This window comes from Ambystoma mexicanum, chromosome 3q, assembly GCF_040938575.1.
Source record: "Ambystoma mexicanum isolate Mex_15411 chromosome 3q, UKY_AmexF1_1, whole genome shotgun sequence".
Classification (NCBI taxonomy): domain Eukaryota; kingdom Metazoa; phylum Chordata; class Amphibia; order Caudata; family Ambystomatidae; genus Ambystoma; species Ambystoma mexicanum.
Genome location: NC_090926.1, coordinates 1,073,141,265 through 1,073,163,278, shown reverse-complemented (window position 1 = coordinate 1,073,163,278; position 22,014 = coordinate 1,073,141,265). Strand labels below are relative to the sequence as shown.

The 22,014-nt window shown below is 45.4% G+C and overlaps 1 protein-coding gene across 2 annotated transcripts in view; it reads right to left on the bottom strand.

Annotated features, from left to right (window-relative positions):
* Positions 1–22,014, bottom strand: part of GPS1 (G protein pathway suppressor 1) — a 559,228-nt gene that overhangs the window by 78,993 nt on the left and 458,221 nt on the right. For both annotated transcript variants that reach the window (XM_069655322.1, XM_069655320.1), the window contains exons 12-14: positions 10,029–10,109; positions 9,188–9,325; positions 2,479–2,613 (exon numbers count right to left, since the gene is read on the bottom strand). In XM_069655322.1, the coding sequence (XP_069511423.1) occupies positions 2,479–2,613; positions 9,188–9,325; positions 10,029–10,109 (354 nt within the window). The remainder of the gene's footprint in view (positions 1–2,478; positions 2,614–9,187; positions 9,326–10,028; positions 10,110–22,014) is intronic.

The window sequence follows — 22,014 nt, the reverse complement described above, 5'->3', positions numbered from 1 at the left end:
AAGCGAGGGAGGATCCCGTGCTTAATCCCCTTGGTTACAGGAATGCTATAGGTGATTGGTGATTGGCTGACTGCCCTTGGAGGACAGCCATCCTAATAATAATAATAATAATAATAATAATTAGGCGGTGCACAGTCTTCCTAAATCCAAATCTTTAAACTTTATGGGCATCCTGCTGGTCCTCCAGAGACGCGAATAGAGTACAAAATGTCCCCTCAACAGAGTGCTGGACCTTGCAAATGAGGAGAATCCGACTAGCGATATTCAGTCTTCTTCCTGGCTCCTGAAAGGGTGCCACATCCACAGAGCCACATCCAGGCACGAGGAAACTCTTGCCTGGAGTCCTTCCAAAGTCCTGTTTTCTGTCTTCTAGACAAAGGAATCAATAAACCAGGTTTTTGGGTGCAGATCCTGAACTCTTCCTGCTGCAACTCTTCTGTGCTGAGGTACTGTGTTGGCTGGGGTATTTTACCTACCTTAAGCCTTTGTGATTTCTGTATAAATTTGGGGTGTTTTATGCGATTGGGAGGCCATTCAATCCAGTTCACCCAGGCCCACTGCGGAATCCTCCTAGTTTGTCTTCTCTGGAGTCCCTAGACCCTCTAACTTAAAAGTGAAATACTTACTTGTTTGAACAGTCTTCCTCTGGAACTCTGACTTTGCCTGCAACTGAACTCTATCTCACCCTGCCTACAGCTGGAACCTAGAAAACTCTACTGCCACCGAGTGACCTCATGCTATAGAATAAGGGAAGGACTGGATAAGAAAAGGGTTGTGCCTTGAAAAGAACAAGAAGTGTTCAAAATAGACTTACTTGTAAAAGAAGTTGGTTTGTAACTGTAACTCAGAGTGCAGTTCCTAAAGTTCTTACTTACCTTGAATGTGTGTTGCACTACTCTGAAAAGTATACACAAGGTTAATTTACTCACCTGTCAATTGGTTGTGCCTCTTCCCCAAAAGTAATGTTGTTGGTTCCACTTTACTATTCCTGTTAGGATAAGTGTATGGCTGTCTCCAATTGGGTCTTGCTTCCCCTGACTTGCGATTAGCCTGTCCAGAATAAGTCTGGCTTCTCTTTAAGTTGCTGATGGCGCTTTCGAAAAGTGTATAGGTTTTACTTGCCTTGTGTTAGCTGTGCGCCATCATACAACAAGTTAAAGAGTTATTGCTTGCCTTAATATGTGTTGAACTGATCTGAAAATCAAACTGCAATGGTATATTACATTAGGTTTTATCTACCTAGAATAGCTGTGTACTATTCTTGAAACGTGTTCTTACGTGTAGCTAACCTTAGTCTTCCTGAGCCATCCAAAAATAGTGTAATACGTTCGTACAGATCTTAGACTGTGTTCCACAGGGCTGACCACTTAGTGTAATTGTATATTACACCCCAAGGTCCAACGCTCCTAGAATAACTGTGTTATCCTGAATCAGAGTTATAGGTTTATAATATTCCTGGAATAAGTGTTCCACTATTCTGAAAAGTGTATTGTCCAGTTGACTTACTATTTGATTTCTTGCTGAGCGTCACATTACAACTGCTAGGGTCTACTACCCTGTATTACTTTAAGTAATCTGAAAGTAACTATTGTTTTTGACTTCCCTAGAACTACTGTTAGGTGTTCCAAATTAGGTTATATGTTTTGGTCTGAGTACTTAAAAGCATAGTGTTGTGTTTTTATAATTGTGGTTATATATAATGGGAGAGTACTTATTTGCCCCAAGATTTATCTGGCCCTACTGGTATTTAAATAAACCTTTTATTTGTACAATACATATTGTTCCAGTGTTTCTTTGGACTATATGTGTATTCCAATTTCTTCTAAATGATTCTACAACCCTCTCTCCCTCCTAAAATAAGCCTGGTTGCTTTCTTTACGCTACCCTAAACTCAGGTGGTACAGCCTTATACTAAGAGTGGAGTCTTGTACTGTCTCAGTTGTATGGTTTTGATGAAGTCAATGGTATCGATAGAGCGCGTCAAAAGTAACGGTAGCAATAATCTGCTATAGAAATAATATTGACTTAGTCACAACGACTAATGGTCACTATAGCGAGGAACTCTGTAAAATTATACCAACACCGATGGAGAAAAACAATCTGAGGACCTCAACACGTGAAGGACCATGGGTACAGTGCACGTCACAGTAGGGATAGTAGAACAGACACGCTCTGTCGACGTCCCTTTTCGATTTAGAAAACAAGTCATGCAATACTCTGCACGAACCACTAGATGTCGGCCTAGGCAAAGCATGCGATTCAAAGCAGCTCTACAAGCCTCAAATATATATACACACACACACACATTTATGTACATTTATAAAACATCTTTCTCCTGCTCTTCCTACTGTACTTCTCGAAAGTGGGCAATTAAAGAATATAAACCTAGAGAAATGATGGCACAGCCCTGAGCAAATACAAGTAAAGCTCTGTGTCTCAGACTCATATTCCACACATTGTCACCTACACTCTGCTTACCTTAACATGTATCTGGTTGCGCAGAACAGCTGCACGCAGGATCATGGCTTTGGCACGTCGCTGAAATTCCTTCCCCATCTGCAAGGATTTCTGAAATGTAGTGCTACGCTGGTCAACCTCTCGGGCATAAAGGATCTGTAAATGACCGGAGAAACAGAAACATGAGGTTCAAGTGCTCAATATGCTAACCTCTGTGGAGTGTCTGAAGGTCTTTTGACTTGTGAATGAGTGATCAAGTTCATTCTAGAAAGCTTATTAAACTAGCACAACCACAGCCCAAATCTGGCGTCATTATCTAAGAATCAAAATAAAGATTTGAGGTAAAATTATAGCTCCTGGGCATCGATGCATTGCAAAAGTTGTGCATAAAATAAGTACCTATATTAAGGGTGCTTTGAAACAATTTTCTTGATGTATAAGCGCCTTACAAATGCCCAATAAAATAAATAAATACAAGTCAAGTTCCAAATGGAGCATAGTAAGCAGCAAGATGACCCCCAAACCTCTAAAGGGAAACAAGCAACTATTCAAACAAGTAATCAACAGTCATTAGTTAAGTAGGACATTTAAATTCTTAAGAACAGTTTACACTTTGCCCATAAAAACCAACGGTGCAATGACGATAGGCAGCTTTCAATTATAGGTTAACACTGGTCACAAGTTACTAGCTAAGTAGGAGAGCTGCAGAGGATGCAATCTTCAGCCTGATTTTGACGTGGGACCCCAAACGGATTAGCCAGTCATCCAGGTGGGGGTAGACGTGAATCTCCCCCTTGCCTGAGATAAGCTGCCACCACCATTAGCTTGGTGAAGACCCTCGGGCGGAGGTCAATCTGAATGGCACGGCGCGAAACAAAGTGCAAGCTGACAGCCGCAAACCTCAGGTACTTTCTTTGCTTTGGACAAATCAGCACATGAACGTAAGCATCCTGTAGCTCCAGAAACACCAACCAATCTTGAAGTCAAAGGGCCTGAAGGACCTGAGAAAGAGTGACCATCTTGAACTTGTCCTTCCTGAGGAACTTGTTCAACCAACGCAAGTCCAAGATGGGTCTCAGTCCCCCATCTTTCTTTGGAATAAAAGAATATGGGGAATACAATCCCTTGTTCCTCCCCGCTACAGGCACTAGTTCTATAGCGCCTTTCTCCAGCAGGGTCAAGATTTCCTGCACAAGGAGCGGATCCAGAAGCTTCAAAAGAGAGACTCCCCAGAGGATTGTCATGAGGCCGCTTTAGGAAGGGAAGGCAGTAGCTATGGGCTATTGTCTCCAGAACCCATGCATCCGAAGTAATAGCTCGCCATTCTCCGAGATGCTGAGACAGTCTGTCCCCAACCGGCAAACAATAACATGGCCTTATAACTGTTTTGGAGTGGCAGTTGCAGCGCCTGGAGGCAAAGAGGCTGCTGCTTGAGCAGCTTTGGCACCTCCATTTCCCCGACCACCATGGGTACTTTTTCGTTGACCCCTTTGAGTCGCGGCACCTGGCGTCCTACCAATAGAGGAGTATTAACAAAAGGAACCTCCCCTCCATTGTTGTCTCCTAGGACGAAAAGGCGGATGTTGACGCACTGCTGCACTCAAAGATTTATCAGCAGCTTTGGAGGTCTCCAAGCTCTCAAGCCTCTCATCAGCCTTGCTGACAAACAAATGAGTCATCTAAGGGCATGTTCAGAAGACGGGCCTGTACATACGGAGCAAAACCCGACTTCCGCAACCACGCAAACCTGCGTGTACCGGTGTTCGCAGCCATGGACCGGCTAACACGGTCGGCCGTGTCCAACCAGACTGAACCAATTCACACATGGCATCCTTGCCATTCTGCAAGAGAGCAAGGAACCCATCCCTTTCTTCTCCCTCGGGAATATGCTCAGCCGCTAGAGAGACGCAATTCCACAGAGTGTGTGAAAATCTTGCCAAGGCACAAGTGGAGTTGGTGACAGAAAACACCTTGCGTGCCCAACTATCGAAGCGATTGTCGTCCCTATCAGGAGGGATGGTAGGTATGCCGCCTGCCTCGAGGTGGCCATAGCTGCCTGAACCACCAAATTCTCAAGTGGGGGGAGTGGACAGGTAGCTGGGGTCGCTACTGGAAGGGCAGTATTTTTTAGTTAACGACTTGTTACCCTCCGGAAGAGACTCCGGGGTCTGCAAAGCAGCCGCCACCCTTTTTTACAAAGTCAAATGAAAAGGCAACACAGGGTCAGTGGACGGACCTTGATCCAAAATTTCAGTCAAGTCACCCTGAACAAATGCATCCAGAGGACTACACCAACCAAGATTCTCAGTAACCCTAGCCATCAGTCTCCTATAAGAGGACTCAGCATGAGCCCCAGGCTCAGGCCTGCCAAACTCCACCTCCGGAGATGTGTCCATGCCACTGGCATCATGTAGTGATTGACGCAACTCTTCCAACTGACTGATACCGGAAAAGACCAGAGCCACATCAGGCTCAACCGGGCCAAACTCCAAATCTGACCTCTCCTCATCCACATAGATATCATCAAGAGGAAGAAAGAACTCCTGTCTAGGGATAAAGTGGGTCTGGAATCCTTAACAGGCTTCACAGACTTGGATTAGCCTTCCTTGGAGGATCCACAGTACCACGGACCTCCATTGGCAAATTCCTGGCCAAATGGCCCCAAAGGCGTCGAGGGCGCAGATGGCTTCGGCGTCGACAATGGTGCCAACGGCTGGAGTGAAGGGAAAAAACTGACCTCCGAATCCAACTGAGCCCTTCCCAGATTTCTGCGTCCCACCATCCCCCCGAGGATGAAGACCGAGACCTGGACCGGCACCTAGCACGTCCCTGGCGATCAACCTGAACCTTGTCCGAACGGGAACTCGACGTTTCCCGATGAGTATCACGGCGAGGACCCGGGCCCGAAGGCGTGTGAGCATCGGACCGAGACTGTTCCCTGCAGGCTTCTTCCAAAGGTGCGGACGGAACTGTGCCCTGGGATCGAAAAATTGCCAGCATCTGCTCCCAGAAGGCCTCCCATTCCTCATGAGTCGAGGATTTAGTGGGACAAGACACTTTCCTCACGGCGCCATCATCCGACGAGGACGGGGAAGGCAACCGGTGACACCGCTTCAGGGAGTGCCTAGATGAGGAGGACGAGTGCCAGGGCCCACTCCGGGATCGAGATCCCCGGGACTCCTTCTGATAAGAAGAGTCACCCCTCGAATCGTCGGTACACATCCCTTTTGCAGCTTTTCGGGACTTAATGGGTTTAGAACCCTGACCTACCTGTAACTTTCCCTTACGCTCCTGCAAGGCCTTAGCAGTGAGCGACTGACATTTCGAACAGTCGTCGGTGTCATGACTCTCGCCCAGACACCACAAACAAATGAGGTGCGGGTCCGTAATCGACATCTTAGACTTACAGTCCCTGCAAGTTTTAAAGCCAGACCACGGAGTCGGAGGGGTAGAAGAAGAAGACATATTCTCGAAGAATACACGAGGCGCGCTGAGTTCTCGAAGCAAACATGGCTGCGAAAAAATCGGAACGGAGGCCTTCGAGGGACATTGGCCCGACGCCGTTGACGCAGGACGCCCTCTGCCGAAAAAGTAGCACAGCTGTGGACATTACATGTCAAAGATGTGGAATACATTGGAGGACACAATCCATTTGAAACCTGTTTCTATTGGGGGGCTGGCTGTCCTGATTGAACAGCCACCCGCCCCTTTCTGTAAACTGCAGGACCAGTTGCAGTGGAATGACGATTCCTGATAAAAGGCGAGGATCGTGAGGCAAAAAGACAAGCCGACTACTTGAACTGAAGAACCGAAGAAGACAACAGCGAGCCAGTGTTAGGGAGAATTCTCATTTCTGTGCTAATTCCCTTCTACCTTAAAGACCCCCCAGCTCTTTTGCTGGACTTTAGGACTATTAATCTTTATCCCGGAGTGAGACATTGAAGCCCACCTCTGGCTCCAGTGTGTCTGGAAAGGCAGGATGTGAGGGAAGTTCCCGAAACTCCCCTGTCCTTTGTCTCTAGGAATTCCTGAATGCAACCAGTCCTGATTGGCTGGATTGACAGCCTAGGCTGTGCACGAATGGGAGAAACCTGCTTAAAAGGCGAGGGTTTTGGGACTAGAGGCAGAGTCGACCACTGGGAGAAAGACCTGACTAAGAAACCGTGAACAAAGCATGCTACAGCCTCCTGGACCTTTTGAATTGCCCGGTGAAGCCCTGCTGCTGTGCTGAAACTCTTTTTCTGATTGACAAGGGAAGCTCTGGAAGGGACAACTTCTTCCCTTGGATTAGTGAGGCCAACTAGCCCCGAAACTAACTCCACTGGACCATCTTCCCTGATTGGCTGTACTTCTTCGTTGCTGCAAGAACAGAGTGCGAGGGGTCGAGAAATCTGTAGTCGAGTGAAACGTCTGAAATCCAGCCAGAAGCTCCAGGAGTCTCCTAAGGACCCTCCAGAAGCAGGACGACCAGAGCTCTAGTCCCCACACCAGAGTGCAGGACCCAAGCAGTGAAGAAAGCCCAACCAATATCCGAGATCCGCAGTGGTGCTGTTCACCGAGCGCTGAAACCGCAAATTGCAGCTGATTCAAGAAGAGCCCGTAGCGGCCGACGACCTCCAAATTGGTGTCGCAGGAGCCCTCCAGACGTCCTCCCTCTTGTCCCCATGACTGAGGGTCAGGAACCCAGGGTCTGCACTGCTGCAACAGGACAGAATCCAGCTGGACCACTCTTCTTCAAACCAGAGGTACTGTTTAGACTTGGGGTACTTACCTCAGTGTCTGTTTGAGCTGTGCTTCACAGTTGAGACTTGCAGTGGTTTACCTTAGAGTTGATTCCAACTCTGCTTTTCACAGGCTTAACATATTGTGACCCTACAAGAGATTTCTACAAAACTCTCTAACTGTGTGCAAGATTTATTATCTAAGAAGTGCCTCAGCTCCATAGACTAAGCTCCGATTGACTTTGGATGTCCTGGATCCTTGCAGACTCTTCTAGTCCATTGACTTTGATATTTCTGTCCCTCATAGTTGATAACTTGTTTTAGACTGTTATTGCTGGGACAGCCAAAGTCAATTGGAGCACAGTTGATGGAGCTGAAGCACTTCTTAAGATAACAAAGTCTTGCACAAAGTTAGAGAGTTTGTTGAAGGAAAATCACTTGTAGGGTCACAAGCTATTACACTTGTGAAGGGTAGAGCTGAAATAAACTCTAACAAAGTAGCTACTGCAAGTCTCAATTGAGAAGAGCAAAGCTAAAGACACTGAGGTAAGTATCCCAAGTTTGAACAGTACCTTTAGTTAGAAGAAGAGTGGTCCATCTGGCTTCTGTCTGGCTTCTGTCTGGTTGCAGTGTTTTTTTAAGCAAGTTCCCATTTATTCACAGCCCTAGACTGTCAATCACACAGCAGTGTGGCTGTCACTCAGGCACACCTAGAGACAAAGGACAGGGAAGTTTCGGGACCTCCCTTAGTTCCTGCCTTTCCAGACACACTGCAGCCATGGCGGGCTGAAGCCCACCAAAGGCAAAACACACAGGACTCAAACCTGATGAAAACAACAGAGTAAAAGCCCAGACGAAAGTAACGAACAAGAAATGGTGAAAAAAAAAAACAGGGGCCATTTTGAGAACATGGTCACCCTTGGGTGCAGCACTGCAGCTGAGGTATCAGCCTGCAGATACATGTCACTAGGTAGTAAAAAGAAACCACTGCCACCAGCCATTCAAGTGAGTTAGTGTAACAAAATGTTACATGAGGAATGGGTTAAAGGAATTACTATGTAATCCCCCAGCACTCTACATAGGGTGGTGTGTGCTGGACCCATAAAGTAAAAGTAAGTAAGACAGAGGTCATCTTATTATTCGTGGGAACAGTAGTTCACCCAAGAAAAATGTAGTTAAACATTAAGAGAAGTCCCTGCACAGAAGATGCTGTGTGTCACAATGAAAATGCAGATGCCTATGGAGTTTACCAGACTCCATAAAATAGCAAGGAAAATAGAAGATCTTACTCAGGCAAACACACGAGTGAGAAAAAGGTCCCACTCACTCAGCCCCGAGTCAAGCAAAAGAGCTGGGGGTCTCTAAGGTTAAAGGGAATTTGCACAGGAATGAACATTCTACCTAACACTGGTAAGCCAAGATGAGATAACCACTCAGTTTGAATGGTGCATGATTCCCAACTGGTAGGCTGTGCTCACCCCCAGCACAGCATTTTGTGCAACTGGGGATGTTTTGGAATCATTTGTCAGTCGTCAACTGGAAACCGATGCATAAGAGATCAGAGAGGGACGTGGAAACTGTTACTGCGACAACCACTGCCAACACCAAGTCAAGCCCACCACTTAATTAAGGCGTTCACAGTGTGTCCTGCTCAATTAGAATTTGCACTCTTTCATGTACATCCTCCTTCACCAGGCAGGGTGAACGTATGTTTTTGACCCTCTTCCCACTGGATTTGCCCCCACAACTGGTGCCCTGTCACTGGCCCACACATACCCCTTGGTTTGGAGGAAACCCTACCAGTCTTGCACCTATATAAGAGCTCTTGGAATTACTCTAACACTTGCCCGCATACCTCTGCTTGTGGTCTCATGTTGGCTTCGATCACGCATGCTTCAGTGAGAGTCCAGTTGATGAACTCTCAACCCGCTTTGCACTATCCCACTCTCATATTACCGAGCCTATAGATCATAAGACTTCCAATTGGTTGCCTCCATTACTCAACTCACCTTACTGTGTGAATCAATTCTTGCATTGATTAAACCTTCCAGAATCAGCTGTGTCAATTCATCTTCCAAAGCACCCACAGTGGTGTTAAAAGCAGTGGCCATCTTGCGCATATCAGCAGATACATATGGGCTGAAGTACTAGGAATAGAAGGATTTTAAGTCAGAACTGTAATGCGAGAAAGAGGACTTTAATCCACATCATCTTAATGACACTGCAAAAAACAAGAACCAGCGCAAAGCTGGGGAAAAAAGGAACACCAACACTCAAATTAATAGACTGCAGCAGACAGTCTGCCTCTCCCAAAAAACAAGCAAGTGCACCACTGTTCCACCTCGGATACACCTCAGCCCGAATCCCAGAAGGCACTACATGCAAGAGAAACCCACACAAAAAAGAAGACAGCAGAAGCCATCCACCAAACTAATCCTCTACGTTCGAGACTACATGAAACCAAATCCCAGAGATCAGGCAGGAAACAGGATAGGCAACTCACAAAAACACAGAGCTTTAAAACTCAGAGCAAGAAATGAGAAAGTAGAATTATAGGAACCCTAGACTACAGAAGCCAAAGAAACAGGATATGGAAGTTCACACAATAAAGGAAACTATTACAAAAGCATAGAAAAATAAAAAGCTGATGCATGAGAGAAGAGGAATCAGTAGCACAAGAGTCAATGGAGGGAACGGAACTGAATTCTGGAATGTCAAACAATAGGAAAACAGTCAAAATAATAAAATCAGGGGGAAAACCTCTTAAAAGCCTATTACAAAAGAAAATCTAGACATTGCATTACAGAAAACATGAACATTTGGCTAAAAAAAACACTCGAGAGAATTCACCTGAATTAGGGCACGGTTCCGTATCTGTGTGTATAGTGTACGGACATGCTGCGCCAAGTACATGTCCAAGAGGAGGTTGTCCTAATGAAGGAAAAATAAATGTATGAGATAATGCAGCCTTGGCAGACCTCTGCATAAACCACAGAAGTCTGTGTACAGTCATGGTGCAGAAGGTACAATACAACTGAAGATTTCATCAGGTATTGACAGTAGGTGGAATAGTAGCACATACATTAAGTAGGGGAGACAGCAGACTCTTCTAGTCCATTGACTTTGATCCTTCTGTAGGCTTCATAGGAAGATTTAAGTATACACGCATGCCCTGAGAACCGGTTTAAACTTTTTCCTTCCTTTAACCTTTCCTTTGTGCAACCTCAGAATCTGCAAAGTATAACTAGTGATTTATAAATGCTATTGATGTCCTTGTTAATGAAGTCACCTCCGGGTGTAGGACGTGTGTAAAAAGCATCTCTAAAGTGTATCCACTAAACGTATGTTGATTCTGGAAAAGTATTATCTTAAAGTATATTTGATTGTTACAAATCTTGCCCTTTTTAAAGAACACTTATTTAAAAATTGATGTTAAATAAATAGCTATTTGTTAGGCAAAACCAACCTTTGTTATAAGTCTGTACTACACAGTTTTGGTAGCGTTGCTGAGCAGCCAGCCTTATCTCAAGAGGGGAATGTGAGCTGAAATGATGTTACACAGAGGTCTACAATCACAAGTATTCAAATAGACTCTTATACTCAAGGTTTCTGGATAAAACACTTATTAATTTATTTCACTGTCAGTTATAAAACATTCACTAGAAGGAGGCAATCTCTATCACAGACAAATATACTTCAGTACTTGACACAGTACGGTTCTGAGGCATTTAAACTACTTTGAAGGAGGAGCAAAATGGCATTCAGAGTACTTTGAAGTAGGAGCAAAAAGGCATAGGTTAACAAAAATAATATAGTTTGAGTTCACCAGAGGAGCCAATTCAATGCAATAGGGTAGGCCAATGTCAATGGGCTAAAGTCTTGTATAGGATGAAGCAGTTCTGGTAGTTAAACGAAAAAGTCCTTGCCAAAGTTCTCAGAAGTAGTTAGTAAAAGAAAGATTCATATGTTGGGTCACAAGCTGACTAGGCCTGCAAGTTTCCAAAGTTTCAAGCACGTTTGCAGTGAGAGGTAAGTTCTCTCGGTCGGGTTTTCACAGTACCTTACAATGAAGAAAAAGATGCAGCTGAAGACTTCTTTTACCAGCAGTTCCAGCCGATCTTGCAGTTCGTGAGCCTCAGACGTGGAGACAAGAGGGGGGAACGTTGGGGGACTCCTGCACTGGGCCTGGTCGCAAATCTGGCAACTGGCAAATCTTCGATTCTGGTAGCTGTAGTAAAGCATACAAACTGGTGTCCCTCTCCCTGGTTATTCAGTTTCCTGCAGCACTCTGAGGAAAATACAACCAGGTGGCTTACGGGTCGTGTTGATTGGTCCCACCAACTCAAAGGGAGAAGTTGTCCTTGCAGGGCTTCGCTTTCGAGGTAAAATTGGCGATTCGGGCCTGCAGCAGGGCTTCACCGGGCAAACCAATGGTCCAGGAGTTGCGGCAGCCGTCCTGAAGCTCGTCTCAGGTTCTTTGGTTCCAGTGGTCGACCTGCCTTTCAAGCCAAGACACTTGCCTTTTATTCAGTTCTCTCCCATTAATTCCAGCCTAGCTGCCACTCACCCAGCAGGGTGGCTGTCCTTGCCGGACAGTCAGCCAGCCAATCAAGCCAGAGTGCATTTGTGTCTCCTAGGAGACTAAGCACAGGGAGTTTTTTCAGGCACCTCCCTCACTTCCTGCCCACCCCAGACACTCGGGCCGCCAGAGGCAGTCTTCAGTCCTGAAGCCCGCCAAATGAACAAAGGGACCAAACCTGGTTTGGCAAGCAGAGACCAACTCTAGGAAGACCTTTCCAAAAAGAAATGGCGAAAAGAGAAGAACGGGACCTTTTCAAACAAAGGGGGCTCAAACGCCATCTTGAAAAACATGGCTCCCGCGATTTAACGCTATCTGTGTACGCGTTTGGGAAAAATCATGGTAGTTCATTGTAAAACCACTGCCACCAGCCATTTTGAGAGGAAAGGATAGCATTTGACTGCTACATGAGTTTCTAGACACGGGGATACTAGGTAACCCCTCCAGCACTCTATTGTAAGATAGGGTGTGCTGGGTCTAGGAATTTGAAAAGACTAGCAAAGTCAATTTCACTTTACTTTCTCTGGGAAACAGTAGTTTATCCCAGAGAAGGTATTTAAACCTTGGGACAGCCTAAAAGGACTTTCCTGTGTCACTGCACTGAGGGTGCTCTGTGACGCACATTGAAAGAGGATGCCTATGGAGTTGTCTAAAACTCCATAACCAAAGGAACACAAGAGTAAAACGCATTCAAAATACATGAAAGAGTGGAGAAAAAAGGCTCACACTATCTTCAGGTAAAAAAATCAAGTCCTCAAAATCCAGCAAAGTTACTCAGTGTCTCTAAGGTGAAGGGAATTTTTAACACTATTTATAACTGAAACCTTGAGTATATGCGTTACGTGGCTAATTTGCGTATTTCATTGCTACAGCTCTACAGCTCATATTTACCCCTCTTGAGATAAGCCTGGCTGTTCAGTCACACTACCAACTTGTGTAGTACAGGTCTATACCAAAAGGTGGGTTACCTAATACCAAGCAGATACGCGTTGTATAGTCTCACACAGTGTTACTACATCAAAACTTACCTACCATTGAGAATACACTTCAAAGGGCACTTTCACTTTTGTGTTTGTTTGTGGTTACATTTGTAGCAATGTTTGAAAGGGAAGAGACAATCTTATCCTATTATCGGTTATTATGCACACCTGCGGTTTTTAACAGTTCATACAGCAATACATTTACGCTGCAAACACATAGTAAAGTCACTTAAAGGAAGGAAAATGGTTAGTTAGTGCAACATGAGCTTAGTTCAAGGTTCTAGAGATGGTTTCTTCGCCTAGTAAGTCTTTTAAGTCCAAAAACACAACCCTAGTTAAAGGCAGTTCGGAGAGGGCTTGAAGTGTTGACAATCAGCAAATTGTGGATTTCTTCAAGTGTCAGAGTTATTGAAGCAGCATGTTAGCAACTAACAAAGGAAACCTTAAAACTGACTCGAGAAGGGAACACAAGCAGCGGCTTGGGTCAGAGGTAAGAGGGGGTTGCCCAGGACACCTCTACATGCACTCCCACCCTCTGGAGTGACTTTTTGGAATCAGGGAGCAATACATTTTTCCCCACAATACCTCGGTTCAAGAAAATGTTCATGCTGGATGTACCACAATGTTGCAGCTCTGGACCCGACCTCCGGATTTCTTGGTCTGATGACTGAAGGCAGGACAATGGACGGGTCCTCTCAGCAGCAGTCTCGAGGGAGGACCTTTGCCACGACTTTCAGCAACTTCTTGGTTCACTCTGTAGTTTTGGCACCTTTTCTGCAGCACCTGGCCCGGGCAATCATCTTCACTTCCTGCAGTCCTACATTATGGTGAGGTGGTCTGGGTGGGATGCATCGGAACTCTGGACTGTCCTTACAGGTTTGTTAGGTAAGAATTGGGGGCAGTCACACTGTGTGAGACTACACAAGACTTATCTGCTTGGTATTAGGTAACCCACCTTTTGGTATAGGTCTGTAATACAAATGTTGGTAGTGTGATTGAGCAGCCAGGCCTATCTCAAGAGGGGTAAATGTGAGCTGTAGAGCTGTACAAATGATATATGTAAATACAAGTAACCAAGTAACACTTATAGTCAAGTTTCAATTATAGTTATTTAACATCAGTTTTAATAAAGAATTATTTAAAGAGGCAATTGTTTGCATATGTCAAGCAAACCTTTGAATTACTTATCAAAATCAAGAAAGCTGGTGAATACTCTTTGGAGATGCTAATACATTTCTCCTACACCCTGCAGTGACTTCAATAACAAGGATAGTATTTCATTAATATATCACACCAATGTACTGTTCAGATTCTAGAATATGTACTTATAATGTGAGGACAACTGAATCCTCAAATGAATTTTAGGCAAGATGTTCCCAGCAGTAACAGTATTCAACAAGCCATGGAGGGACAAGCAATGCCAAAGTCCATGGATTCAGAAGACTGCTTTTAAGGAGCCAAGACAGCCAAAGTCATTTGGACAAAGTCTATAGATCTGATGCACTTCTTGGATAAAGTCTTTCACAAAGTCAGGTAGTTTACGAAAAATCACTGCGGACGCACAAGCTGTTAGGCCTGTGCAAAGGGGAGTTGAAATCAACTCAGAAAGTTAAGCAAGTACAAATCTCAAGTGAGACAGCATGACCTAAGGCAAGAAGTTGAGTTCCCCCAAGCCCAAACAGTACCTCTGGTTAGAAGAAAAGTGGTCCAGCTGGATGTCGTCTTGCTACAGCAATACAGGTCCTGGTTCCTGAGCCTCAGTGGTGGGAACAAGAGGGAGGACGTTTGGAGGGCTCCTGCGGCAGTACTCAGGAAGGACTTCAGCAGCTACGGGCTCTCTTTGATTCAGAGGCACTCTGCGGTTTCAGCGCCTCGCAAACAGCACTGATACAGATCGAATAACTCTGGTTGGACTTTCCTTGCTCCCTCGTTTCTGGACTCTGGTCAGGGGACTCTGGATTGGGATTTCCTGCTTCAGGAGTGTTTTCAGGAGGTTCCTGGAGCTTTTGCCCCAATTCGTTCGGCGGCAGACATTCCACTTGATTATGGACACTCGACTCCTGGCATTGGTCTTCTGTAGCAACGAAGAGGCACAGCAAGTCGGAGAATGCGCCAAAGTGGAGTTTGTCTGGGGATTAGTTGGTCCCACTAACCCAAGGGGAGAATTTGTTCCGTCCGGAGCTTCTCTGTTGAGGTGAAAAAGGAGGTCAGCACAGCAACAGGGCTTCACCTGGCAATTCAAGGTCTAGAAGACGGCAGCAAGCTTTTCTTCATGGTTTCTTCATTGGATGTTTCTTCTAGTGGTCGACTGAGTCTAGTCCCAAAAACCCTAGCCTTTTAATCAAGATTTCCCATTCATGCACAGCCTCGGCTGTCCAATCACACAGCAGGGTGGATTTCCCGAAAAGACAGTCAGACGGCCAATCAGGACTGGATTCATTCAGGCACACCCAGAGACAAAGGACAGGGCAATTTCGGGACCCTCCCTCACATCCTGTCCTCCCAGACAAACTGAAGCCAGTGGAGGGCTTCAGGGATGAAGCCCGCCAAAGGCAAAACACACAAAGGGTTCAAATCTGTCTCAACGCACAGAGTAAAAGCCAAGAAACACCACACAAACAGAAAATGGCGAAAGAAGAAGACAGGGGCCATTTCGACAAAATGGACATCCATGGGTGCTTTAATGCAGCTGAGGGTTCAGCCTGCGTTAGAAAAGCAAACTGGTAGTAAAAATTAAACCACTGCCACTAGCCATTTTAAGTAGCGAGGGTAACAAAAATGTTACATGAGAAAGTAGGATAAGGGGCTACTAAGTAAACCCCCCAGCAATCCACATAAAATGGGGTGTGATGGACCTACAAAGAGAAAAGGTAAGGAAGGTCAATTTCATCTTACTATTCTTGGGAACGGTAGTTCACCCAAGAAAAGATATTGAAACCTTAAGAGAAATCCAAAGGACTTCCGAGTGACAGTGCACTGAAGGTGATGTGCGTCACTATACAAAAAGCAGATGCCTATGGAGTTTGCCAGACATAAAATCCAAATCAGCGAAAAACACGAGAGTGAGAAAAAGGTCCCACTCACTCAATAGTTCAAATTAAAAAGTCCTAAGTCCAGCAAAAGAGCTGGGCGTCTCCAAGGTTGAAGGGAATTAGCACAGAAATGAAAATTCTTGCGATTAATAAGTTTTATTCATTTCAATAAAACATACAGAATACTACAATTCATTAAACAGTTAAAGGTAAACAAAAACAATGAATCCAAATGAGATTAACAAATGCTTAACAACAAGAGTAAAATACCCAATAAGAGTCACAAAAGATCCCAAAGTAAGGGAGAAAAAGAGAAAGAAAAAGAAGATAGACTAACGAAAGAGAACCAAAATTCCATAATATGTACAGATCTACTGACCAAATAATTAGGTTGTATGCAACAATACAAACCAGAAAATAAAAACAAGTTAGCAATGAAATATAAGCAATTACACAATCTCAGCGGCCCAAATAAAGGAGCTATATTAACCGTAGACTTCAAGGAAACTACTCCAGATGTCCTCAAACTTATCAATGTTACCAGCATTCTTGTAGATGGCTTTCTCATAGGTTGATATTGTGAGCAGCTAATCCACCCATTCATCAATATTGAAGGAGCTGCTTGACTTCCAGGACCTCAATATCATTCGCTTTGCGACCATGCATGCCCAGAGCAACCAAGTTGTCCCAGCAAAGGTGAGCTCCTCCAGACTAGATACATCTTTCAGAATCATCAAAGAAGCTGACATGGGGACTGCACAATTCAGGACCAATCCCAGTCTTTCACATGCACACTCCCAAAACTTTTTTGTCTTTGCGCAAAACCAAATTAAATGACTGTGGGTGCCTCTTGAACCCTTACATTTCCAGCAAATATCAACATCCTAGAGTTGTCTCCTGAATAACCGTACAGGTGTCCAGTACGGCCTAAAGAGAATTTTTGTTTGAGAAGCCCTTAGGCCCCAGTCCAGACTCACCAGTCGAGTATTCTCAGAGCAGTGTTGCCAACACCGCAAATCAATCTCTTCTCCCAGTTCATCTGCCCAGATGTCAGGCAATCTTGGAAATGAAAATTCTCTCCAACAGGGTTCAGCAAAGATTTGGACAGATTCAGACTTTCGACAACGATACACTCGAAATGGGCAGCAAGACTCCTGGTATTGGGGTTCTGCAGCTCTGGAAACTCCTAGGACCTCAGGAGATGGCTCAATTCAAAGTTTGTGTTGGGTCTGGTTGTTCCCACCAGCCAAAGGGAAGGTGCCATACTCTTTGGAAACCCTATGTCGCACAGAAAACAGGGTCAGGACAGCAGTGGTTGCTTCACGGTGTTGCAAAGGGACTGCAGACCTCTCAAGTCGTCTTCTTCTTCGGTTGCTTCAGCTTCCAGTGGTCGACTTGCTACCTCACCTACATACATACAGTTCTAGCACACACTCCTCTGCAATCTCTCTAGCAATTTACAGAAAGGGGTGTTTCCCTGTCCATTCAGGACAGTCAGACCCCCAGTGGGAGCTAGCACTAGTCAGGCACTCTGGTAGACAAAGGACAGGAGCGTGGAAAACTCCTCCCCTACCTCCTGCCTGTCTAAACACTCTGGAGCCTAGGTGGGGATACCCAAGGGTTCCTGCCAAAGGCAAAACACACACACAGACCCCCCCCCCCTCCCAGAATGGAAGAAGGGCTAACAAGGAACACCCACGCTAGTAATGGCGAAACACGAAGGGAGGCCCCAGGTTTGTACTTGGGTGCCATTATTGTGCACTACCAAAGTTATGGCCATAGCCTGTGGAATAGAAACCACACAATAGTTGGTAGAACATGTCCACTGCCACCACCATAGCTAGGTGATTGTCTATGTGACTAAAACATCACAGGAGCAAAGAGAAGGGAGATACTAGGTATTCCTTTGGCACTCCACTGAAGGTGGTGTGTGCCTAACTCTCAGACTATAAAGTTTTGGGAGAGATACTAAGCATCTCTCTATCCTTAATCCTTAAGAACGGTAGTTACTGGAGGATATAGAAAAAGGAGTCTTAAAGGAGGGCCCTAAGGGTCCCTAGCAACACTGCCCCTAAGGAGCTGTGTGCTGCAGTAGTAAAAACACAGATGCATTTAAGAGCTATGGAGCAGACAGACTCTATACTACAGACAACATACAAAGAAGAGAGTTCCAAAAGACAGAGCCTGTAAGAATGAATGAGTGGAAAAAGGCTCTACTCATTCAGGATTGAAAGGAAAAGGTCCAGAAGTCCAGCAAAATGTGCTGGTGTCTCACTAGGAGAGGGGTTAAAGCATAACAATTATAAATCTCCCCATCAGCAGGTGAGTAACCTTTTCTATGCTTTACATATCCAGCACACAAAGTGACGTCAATTAAGGTCAGTATCAGCACTTATATAAATCACCTTTGCAAAATCGATATGGGAAGGAAAGTTAGGCACAAAACAACCAGCAACTTTAAATAACAAATACACTCTCCCAGAGGGGTATAGACATTCTGTTTCCTAGCAATAAAAGTGTTCACAATTAAAATCTATGGAGGAACCAGTATTGCCAAAGCCATCAGGATCAGAAGATGGACCTTTGGGAAACCAGGACAGCCAAAGTCAAATGGAGAATTCCAGTTCTGATGAAGATCTTCAGATGAAAAGGTAGTTTACCAGTCAGTGTTTCTGGAAGAAACACAAGAGCTCAATTGGAGCTTACCTGATAGTGCACAAGCTGCAAGGCCTGCACAAAGGAGTTAAGGTCAACTCTCAATTGAAGTAAACAGCACTTCCCAAGCCATGAAGCACCAACAATGGTACATGGTAATTTCAACCGAAGCCCCACACTACCTTGAAAGTGAAGAAGACATTGTAGCTAGCTTCCTTCTAGGTGTGTTAGGGAGAATTCTCAGAAATGTGCTAATTCCCTTCTACTTTAGAGACCCCCAGCTCTTTTTTGCTAGACTTTAGGACTTTCATTCCTAACCTGGAGAGAGTGAGACCTTTTTCCCACTCCCTCATGTATTTTTCTGTGATTTGATCTCGGTTTCTTTTGACTTTGGAGTCTGACAAACTCCATAGGCATCATCTTCACATTGCAGAGACACAGAGAAGTCTCTTAGATTTCCCAAAGGTTTAAATACCTTCTCTTGGTGAAACTACTGTTTCCAAGAGCAGTGAAGGGAAATTGACTTTACTTACATTTTGTAACTTTCTAGACCCAGCACATACTCTTACAATAGGGTGCTGGAGGGGTTACTTGGTATCTCCTTTGTTTAGTTTTGCATGTAACATTTTTATGTTACCCTTTCTACAATTAATGGCTGATGGCAGTGGTTGAATTTTTCCTACCATTGTGTGTTTCTACCGCAGGCTGCAATTGCAGCTGAAGTAAAGCACCCATGGGTGAACATTTTGTCAAAATGGCTTCGGTCTTCTTTTTTTGCCATTTCTTGTTGGAAAGGTCCTTCTTGAGATTTATTCTGCATGCCAAGCCAGGTTTGGTCCTTTTGTTCGTTTTATCTTTGGCAGGACAGCCACCCTGCTGTGTGATTGACAGCTAGGCTGCTAATGAATGGGGGAAACCTGCATAAAAGGCGAGGCTTTTTGCTTGGAAGGCAGAGTTGACCACTGGATGAAGGAATCCGAAGAAGAACTTGGAAGAGACGCCTGCTGCAACTCCTGGACCGTTGATTTGCCCGGTGAAACCCTGCTGCTGTGCTGAAGCTCCAAATTTGCCTCCACTAGAGAAGACCTGCAAAGGACGACTGGGACCAACCGACCCCAAGAAGAGCTCATCTGGAAATCCTCTCAGAGCTGGCTGTAATTCCATTCCTGCTGCAGGAACCGATTGCCAGGGAGAGGAACACGAGAATCGAGTGAGTGTCTTTAAGTCAGACCCAAGCTCCAGGAAGATCCTCCTGACTCCCAGGAAGCAGGACTGAGCAAGCTTGAGCCACCTCAACAGAGTGCTAGACCCCAGATGCGATGAAAGTCCATAGTGGAATCCGAGAACCGCGGTGGTGCTATTTGCAAGGGTTGCGAGATGCTGAAACCGCAAAGTGCCGCAGATCTGAAGTTTGCCCATTGCTGCTGCCGCCGACCTTCCCTTCATAGTGCAGGAGTCCCCATACGTCCTCCCTCTTGTCCCCACGACGGAGACCCAGAACAACAGGATCTGCAGACCTACACAGGAGCAGAAGCCAGCTGGAACCAATTTCTTCTAACCAAAGGTACTGTAATACTAAGGGTCTTACCTCTTGTTGTGTAGCCTTGCTAGTTCTCAGTTGAGACTTGTCTTGGTTGCTTTTGCAGAGTTGCTTGCAGCTTTGCCTCTCACAAGCCTCCCAGCTTGTGGCCCTACAGCGATTTCATTTTTATACACAAACCTCTAAAACATTGTGCAAGATTTTTTACCTACCGGCAAGAAGTGCTTCATCTCACCTAGACTTTTGCTCAACTAACATTGACTGTCCTGGCTCCCTGAAAGACTCTTCTTACCTCTGAATTTGTGATTTACATTTCCCCAGGAAAGGGATAATTTACTTTGCATTGGAGGGTTCAAAACGTACTTGCCTGCGTAAGAATATTTGTTAACCATCGTTTTATTCCCTCATCCTCTTCTTTTGACACCAACCTCAGTATTGCTCTAAATGTAACAGTGATATATTAATGTCCACAGTGTCCTAGTTATTTAAGTCACATCAGGGAGTTGGATGCATATGTGTGCCGTCCCAAATGGGTATTTGCTGATTTAAAGAAACAGTGTGTATTTAGAAGTATATTTTTGTGTTTCATATTATATATATATATATATATATATATATATATATACCTCCCTTCGAAAGAAGGTTTACTCGCTTACTCAACTGACTGTTAAATAAATTAATATCTGTTTAGTCAAGAAACCTTGAGTATAAGTGTTTTTTGGATATTTGTCACTGCGAATTTCTGTGTAATAACCCGACAGCTCACATTGACCCCTCTTGAGATAAGCCTGGCTGCTCAGTCACTCTACCAACTTGTCTAGTACATGCTTATACCATATGTTGGGTTAACTATTGCCAAGAGGTCAAGGCTAGTGCAGTCTCCCACAGGGTACTGTATACACTCTTGCCTAACAAGGTGCATCGCTGCAGACCCTGACTCCGGCCCCTTAGTCGTGGTGACAAAAGGAGGGACCTTTGGAACAAGTTACTTACCTGTAACTTTTGTTCTCCAGCATGGGTCTGGCATGGATTCACATGCTCATGAATATTCCCCGTCGTCAGGCTGGGAATCCTCGGTAAAGAAAAAACCAGTATCAGTTTCGTTTCTGATCTGTCTTTCGTAGTAATAACCAATCACTGGTCTCTGCGTCATACTGACCACAGCCAATGACTGCCCTCTACCTAAGCACCGCCTCTGGCAGCCATCTTCAGATTTGGAAGCACGTGAAGTGGCAGTATGACCAAGTGAAGAGCCGCAGAGGGGTAGGCGGGAGGGTTCGCATGTGAATCCATGCCAGACCCATGCTGGAGAACAACAGTTACAGGTAAGTAACTTGTTCCTTCTCGAGCATGGGGTCTGGCATGGATTCACATGCTCATGAATAAAGAATACATAGCAGTACACACATGCACAACCACGGGAGGTGGCAAAGGCTCAACATTAAGCATTGCATCAAACTCAACATTAAGCATCTTACCTCCTCACCAGGCTCACCTCAGGCGAACAGGTTGCGCAGCACTGCTTGGCCGACCCTGGACTCCTCCCTGGAATCCCGATCGACGCAGTAGAACTTCGTGAAGGTGTGCGTCGACCTCCACGTAGCAGCCCTGCATATGTCCAGCAGGGGCACACCAGAAAGGAACGCCGTGGTAGCTGCGATCGCTCTGGTGGAATGGGCTCTCGGACGGCCAGGCAGCGGTCGGTTTGCCAACCGATGACAGTACATGATACAGCCGGAGAGCCATCTGGAAATGGAAGGCTTCGAGAGAGCCTTCTCCTGATTGACAGGTCCAAAGTTCACAAAGAGTTGTGACGTCTTCCGAAAACACTTCGTGCGGTCCACGTAGAACTTCAGCGCTCTAGCCACATCCAGCGAGTGCAAAGTCCTCTCAGCCGGCGACGAAGGCGACGGGAAGAATACAGGCAACACCAAGGGTTCGTTGAGGTGGAAGTCCGACGGTACCTTGGGCATGAAGGAGGGGTGCGTCCTGAGCACTACCCTCGTGTCGTGAAAAGTCAAGTACGGGGCCTTGCAGGAAAGGGCCTGGA